Source organism: Penaeus vannamei, unplaced genomic scaffold (genome assembly GCF_042767895.1).
Source record: "Penaeus vannamei isolate JL-2024 unplaced genomic scaffold, ASM4276789v1 unanchor2875, whole genome shotgun sequence".
NCBI classification, from domain to species: Eukaryota; Metazoa; Arthropoda; class Malacostraca; order Decapoda; family Penaeidae; genus Penaeus; species Penaeus vannamei.
In genome coordinates this window covers 541-7,853 of record NW_027215863.1, presented here as the reverse complement: position 1 = coordinate 7,853, position 7,313 = coordinate 541, and the positions used below count along the sequence as shown (strand labels likewise).

Genomic DNA, 7,313 nt, shown 5'->3' with positions numbered 1-7,313 from the left:
TTTGAACAGTTTGTGTGTCAGGATGTTGAGCTGGTTTGACTACCATGGACATGTGTGTATAGCCTTTGACATGCTTGGACTCAGCGTGTTTGACTTCTTGGTAAGTTGGGCTTCTGAAAGTTTTCCTTGTTATTTAAATGTGAAGAAAGCCAAATTATGTTCCGCAGTTTCACATGTCTTTGATGTGAAAATTAATATGAATATGCATTTCTTTCACTGTCTGACTTGTGTTTCCTGCTTTTTTTTTTATGTTCATTGATTTTTTTTTTATCTTGTTTCCTTTATATCTTGTTTCTTTTTTATTTATATATATATTATATATTATACATTATACATACGTAATATATACATACATACAGGCATACAGCCATGCATACATTTTTTTGCATTTTCTTACCACCTCTCTCTTTTCTTCTTGTTTTGTATCTCTTTCCCTCCCCCTTTTCAGCTGACTGCTTCACAGTGTGGAGAAATGTGATTGTGCATACCCGCATTTTAGCACAGTTTACCTTTACGTGAACTTTTTCTTACTGAGTAATATTTATACTCTATTATATATTTTATAGAATTGAATATTAGGAAGCTGTTGCACAAGATGAATCACTACTTGTGCTAATCACATAAGCCATTTGTCTCAAGATCGGAATATGTTCTGATATTATTTTGTGCTGTTGCTCCCATGTAGTGATGCAAATAGCACTTAGATCTGCCAAGTTTAGGTTTGGGGGATGCCAAGCAGTAGCCAGAACTTCTTTACCACATGTCTGTCCATTTTGTCATCCTGAATGTGTTTGGAAGTGTCTGTGCTTGTGTGTGTTCCCAGTACCTTTTTCATTACTAAATATGGGAAAAAAGGATTTTAAATCTGAAGAGGTATTCAGGGGGCTGTATTGCTGTTAAAGTGGTTGAATTTAATGGGCAGTTTTATGTAGGGGGTGTTGGGTAGTTACAGGACTTTGGAGGGGTTTTATTGCTTTTGTGGTGTTTAAAGTTACCAAAACAAGAGGAGAGAGAATAAAAAAAATTATTTTTGTTCTTTACTTGTTTCATCTCTTTCCTCCTCTTCCCTCCTTCCCCTTTCCCCTTCTTCTTTTTCTGCTATTCCTTCTTCTTCCTCCTTTTTCTTCTTCCCTCTTCTTTCTTCTTCTTTCTCCCCTTTCCACTTCTTTTTCTCCTCCTCTTCCTCCTTCTCCTTCAGTATACAGTTTAGTGAGTTGTAAATTCATGATTTTCAAAAATGCCTGAAAGTTAATGCTACTGAGATTATAAGTATATATATTTTATGATGCATAAAGCTTGAGCAAACTCTCCCTGCTGACCTGGCACACTGACAAGACTGAAAAGGCATTGGTCACATTTTTAGATACCAACAAACTAAAATAAGTCAGTGGTATTATGAAGATGAAATTCCTGTCAAAGAAAGTAGGGAAGAACGTGTGAAGGTGATAGAGCTTAATACAGCAGAAGTGGGTATTCTTTAGTTTGCTAAGGAAGATTATTACTCCCATTTTCTTCACACTTTTCTTATTTTCCTCTCTCCATCCCATTGTATCTGTGTACTTCTTTTCATATGTTCACTTTTATACCCCTTTCAATTGTTATTATTATGCTCCTATTCTTCACATTCTCGTATTTATTATACTTATTATTAATGTGTTTACATTTAGATTCATTGCTTTGCTTGTCGTTTTTGCAGAAGGACAACAATTACCGTCCATATGCCCTGGAACAAGTCCGACACATTTCCTACCAGCTGTGTTATGCTGTCAAATTCCTCCATGACAACAAACTCACTCATACTGATCTCAAGCCTGAAAACATCCTCTTTGTCGATTCAGATTATGACTTGACATATGATCCCAAGAAGGTAAGGATCTTTTAATATATATATATTTTTTTGTACTTTTATTTATGTGTATATGTAAATTCACAATTTTTTTTTCTTTTTTTTCTTTGTCTTTTATTGGTGGATATTTAAATACTGGTGAGACATTCACTACACTAAACCCCATTCTTTAGTTCAGACTTTCTCAGTCTGTGATTCACATTTAAAGTACTACAAATCACATGCATTTTACAGAGTAGCACTTCCAATTAAGTAACAATATTGTAACAAATCAATTTTAACTGAAGGGAACCTTAAACAAAGCCTACTCTGTTCCCCCAGAAACGAGACATCAGAACAGTTAAAAGGACGGACATCCAGCTAATCGACTTTGGAAGTGCAACATTTGATCATGAGCACCACAGCACTATAGTTTCTACTAGGCATTACAGAGCACCAGAAGTTATACTAGGTGAGTATGGACTGTCACAAGTCACTTTCAAATTAGTGTTTTCTTTCTTGGTTTTTTAATTGTTGTAAGAAAGTGCTTGTAGTAAATTGCTAATATTCAGTGTAAAAAATAAAATGTTATCATATTGTTAGTGTTCATGTAGTGTAGTTTGAATGCCGGTGGAAAAGTTAGACTTCACTTTCGTACTCTGATTTTTGGAGTTAAAAAAAAAAAAAAATCATCAGAAAGGTGGTGTTCACAATTTCAAGACCAATCATTCTGAAGTCTTATCATTTACATTAGTTTATGATTACTTTCATATTACTATATGTGTAATAACACTTGAATCCTCTTTTCAGAATTGGGATGGCAGCAGCCTTGTGATGTCTGGTCCATTGGGTGTATAATGTTTGAGTTGTACTTGGGGATCACATTGTTCCAGACGCACGATAACCGAGAACACCTGGCCATGATGGAGCGTATCCTCGGACCCATTCCTTACAGGTAAAGTGTGGGGTGTGTAATGTGTGTGTAGGGGGTAATGTGTATAAGATTTATCATGTTTTATATATTGATGTTTTTTTTTCCTGTTTGTTTGGAATTTACAAATATAAATGTTTAAAATTTAGAATAGTAATTCTTAAGTGAAAGCCTTTCTTTCTTGTTAGATTTTCATATAAAGCTTTTTGAATGTCTTAGTTTTTTCTTTTGATTGCATTCCTCAGAACTGATTCTGTTCTCTCTCCGTCACAGAATGGGCAGAAAGACAAGGACCAAGTATTTCTATCATGGCAAATTAGACTGGGATGAAAAGAGCTCTGCAGGCAGATACGTGCGCGAGAATTGTAAACCTCTTAGGGTAATGCTGAGCAGATATTTGGTTTGTAATGTAATTAGACTTTTTTTACAACTAATCTTTTACTAAGAGGTATAAATGGTTATTAGTGACTGTATTGTTTATACAGTCATGAGTTTTTTGTAGAGTTTATCGAGACTTACATAGCAGGCATGTTCTTTTCTAAAGGATGAAAAGAATGTGGAGTGTTTTTAAAAACTTCAGATTTTGGAAGAGTATCTGTTTGGATGTGTTTAGGATGGATACTTTAAATATATGTATTTGTTACTCTACAAATTACTCTGTGTGCATGAGATGATCCTTTCATATTTTTGTCTGATTTTAAAATTTATTAAATTTTTAAGTTAGTTCTTAACTGTAAAAATAAAAATAATAATTTGCCTTCTCAAAAAAATTAATGTCATGTCACTGTTTGTTTGTCTTCCTTTATTAATGATTACAAACAAGTGAGCAGTCAGTAAAAATCCATAACTATGCATGGATGTGTTAAAGTTATTTATACTCATTTATACTCAATGTTGTGGATTACTAAATTGGAATTAAACTGTATGTTGAGATGTAGAATGAATATGAATGTTGCTACATGTGCGTATGATTTTAAATAATTTACCATGATAATGTGATGACTTGACTTCACTGGTATCATGGTAACTGTTTATCTTTATTCCAGATTTTGAAATAGCATTTTTAGAATTTTTTTTATCACCTGACATAACCAAAATTGATATAATTTAGATACCTTGATTTGCTTAAAACTAAGTATCACACATGAAATAAAACATTGGATAAATATCCATCCCAGACAAAACTAACAGAAGTGCCTCAATTTTCCAGAGCTACCAGACAAGTTCAGATGAGGACCATAGGTTACTATTCGACTTAATCACCAAGATGCTGGAATATGAACCAGGCCAGCGCATCTCCCTGAGCGAGGCACTTAGGTAAGGACATGGGCGTAATGTTTTGTTAGAGGTTAGAAACTTTTTGATAATATGGGGGTTCACATTTTATACTTAGAAAAAAAAAAAGCTATCATGACTTGGTTGTAAGGTTATATTTAGTATGAATAGAATGGAAAATAAGTTTTGATATTATGTTAGGGGCAAGATACTTTTTAATACTTCTGGGTCAGTATTGGCATTTTGTTTTAAAAAGGGAAACAATGTATTGACATTTATATCTAAAAGTTCTGCATTTTACTTATTTGCAATGATGTAGTTTAGTGTACATTATCCTATATTAAAGGTTTCTCAAATTTATAGCTTCTCGTCATATCTGTTGGGTGTTTTACAACTTATTTAATCAGTTGCTTTTACATTGTGGCTATTTAGATCATGTGATAAATTTGTAGTTTTAATCATGCAAATTTCACATCTTGTAAAAGTTCTTGTACCATGCAGTCTACTTATTTGCAACCCAGTGTAGATGTACTTTTGGCCTATCATGAGGTATTGCCAAGTTGCTAGATAAGAGTAAAGATAAAATTGGTAGTCATGTTTGAATAATAACTTTTTTCCCAGGGACCATATCTGGATGTAACAGCCAATAAGATTACTTTTTTATGGTAACAAGTCTGGATAATTAATTCAGTTGAATCAAACACAATAGAAGCGTTCTTGTGTGTCAGCCCATATCAGTTTTTTTGCCAATAGAAAAAGACCTAACTATTTATTCTTATGTAACCTAACAAAAGTAGATTTCTTCTCACATTCATTTAAATATCTAACAAGGATTTACCATCTTTCTTTCCAGGCATCCTTTCTTTGAGAAAATCCCTCCTCATCAGCGGTTAGGCGACGACCATCGGGAACGCTCACATTCCCTCTCACGGTGATGCCAGATATTCCAAGGGTCCTACAGCACTGCTGCCTAACTCATATACCTTTCCCTTGTGCTCTCCCGGGCTGTTAACAGTTCATGTGCCGGATTATGTAGATAAGTCAAGATATTAGCTCAGTTTAATATACGTAACCAGCAACTGAATCTCAGTAAGGATTTCAGCAAAATTACCATTATTATTATTAGTCTTGTTGAACTGAAATGGTATATTTTTAAGGTTCATTATTTTACAGTAAGAAAAATTGTTGATGATGGGTTAGTACAAAGAAGGTGTTGATTCTTTGAGTGGGTGATTGGGCATTGAACCTTTTATAGGGTGAATGGGGTTTGATAGTTCCTGTGATCTTGTTTGTGGAATTAACCACCTTCTTGGTGAAAGTCCCATTATTATTCCTAGCTAAATAAAAAGTTAAAAAAACAATAAATACATACATAAAAAGCAGAGCTCAAGACTTGAAAGCAAGTTTTTTTTTTCTCAGGCTGAGCAACTGTTCACATTAGCATATGGCATTGGGAGGGATGCAAGGTAGTTTAATATAGGAACATTTTACATGTGTCTTTGTGCATTAAGTTGTAATTATCTGTGAACTATCATTTGGTATGTTTTTAAAAGCTTTTGTTTTTAAAATGAGGCTACCACATGACAAAAGGTTAATTTCCTCTTTTGTTCAGAGGTAATGAACAATTGGTTACTAGGAAAATGAATGTATGAACTAAGGGAGTGTGAAGGAGCATCCACACTATTGTAAAGGATCTCTCTGCTCTTTATCAAAGCCAACTTCATATGTGTTCTGTACAAGAAAGTGATGTTGTGAACTGTGTAAAATATTTTTTAAAAATGTACATTATTTTCTAATTTGCACAAAAGTTAGATGATATGGAACAAATGACTGAAACTACTTGTATCATTTGAAATGACACTGCCGGAGAAAGTGGACTCTTTAAATAAACAGTGTAAAGATAGCAGCTTGTGGAGCTTGGTGAAGCACAACGTGGCTTCCCATTTTGCCCAACTTTAAGAGTAGGATGAAAGATTGGCATATCTGCTGTCGGGTTTTTCTTGTAAGTGAATGATAGCATAAAACTTGCTACTGACCAATTTGTATCAGAAAAAGAAACCAAAACTTGACAATTAGTCAAACAGCATCTGACAGAGAAGTGAAGGGAGGTGGAAACGTTGATGGGCTGTTGTTTGTACTTCCTGGTGCATACATCTTTTCAGACAGTAATGGAGGGCCTCCACAGTTTCTTTTGTATTATCTTGGGAGGTATAAAGTATGTAATATATACTTTATATAGTACATAACTAAGGGCAGGATATTTGTGTTATATCTGCATATTTATATTGTATATATTAGTTACTTGTGTTGTCCAGCCCTCTCCAATATTTTATTTTGTATGTGTGTATTTAAGGATGTTCCTTTTTTTTCCTTTTTTTTTATAAAAAAAAATTCCAATTTGATGAATGATGATTATCTTCATTGTAGATTTTGTGAATATTTAAAAAAAAGCTTCAGCTACAACCAATGTAGATTGAGGGCATTTTTCCATATCTAAAAATAAAATAAATAAAAAAATCATAAAATCTATTGTGATGTGTATATTGACTGATGTATAGTTTGTCTGTAAGAGAAAAGTTTGTTATTCATGCAATGGTATGACTAGTTTCATCAATGCCAAGGCCATAAATTTGTTGCTCTCAATAAATATTTTCATTTAAAGTATAATTCTTTATCCAAAACCCGCAGTAAGGAAAAACGCACAAGTCGGCTAAGTATGTAATTTAGGAATATAAATGTATTTAGAAGCTAATACTTTTTGATTGTCTGCATTAGCAAATCTCAGCCTTTGAAGGAATTTTTGATGGGAGGAACTTTTGTCTGTATATGCCCTTAAATGAGGGTGGAAATAAATAAACATTTGCTTACAGACGTGCAATGACAAATAGAAGAAAAATAAAGTGTATACATGACCAATAACAGTAGAAAGTGCGTTGAAATTCCCATTTCATCAGAGTGATTTCTCTTGGATATTGGAAGTCGGTTCTTAAACTTTGGATATTGACTTTCCTTGGAACAACCTAGCCAGTAGTTGCTTGATTTGAAACAAATAAACACGTATTTTCTCAGCTGTTCGAATGTGAATGTATCCTTATAGAAACCCCAAGACTTATGGAATAATAATACTGAACACCATTATCAGATTTTAGCACAAGATATACGGCATTCAGATTAATCAAAACAAGTTATACATACAGTTTCATATGTCATTATCAAGTATGTGAGAACATGCACACGCAATCAAACAAAAAAAATACACACACACACACACACACACACACA

At 33.6% G+C, this 7,313-nt stretch overlaps 1 protein-coding gene across 3 annotated transcripts; it reads left to right on the top strand.

The window, feature by feature from the left end:
• Window positions 1–9: 9 nt before the first annotated feature.
• LOC113820902 (probable dual specificity protein kinase madd-3) lies at window positions 10–6,692 on the top strand (the record flags this gene model as incomplete). 3 transcript variants are annotated; one of them, XM_070120112.1, is given in 7 exon segments in its annotated part: window positions 10–100; window positions 1,697–1,867; window positions 2,168–2,297; window positions 2,636–2,780; window positions 3,030–3,135; window positions 3,967–4,073; window positions 4,885–6,692. In XM_070120112.1, coding segments are annotated over 7 exon segments (832 nt in total), but the record flags the coding sequence as incomplete, so codon positions are not given.
• Window positions 6,693–7,313: the final 621 nt, after the last annotated feature.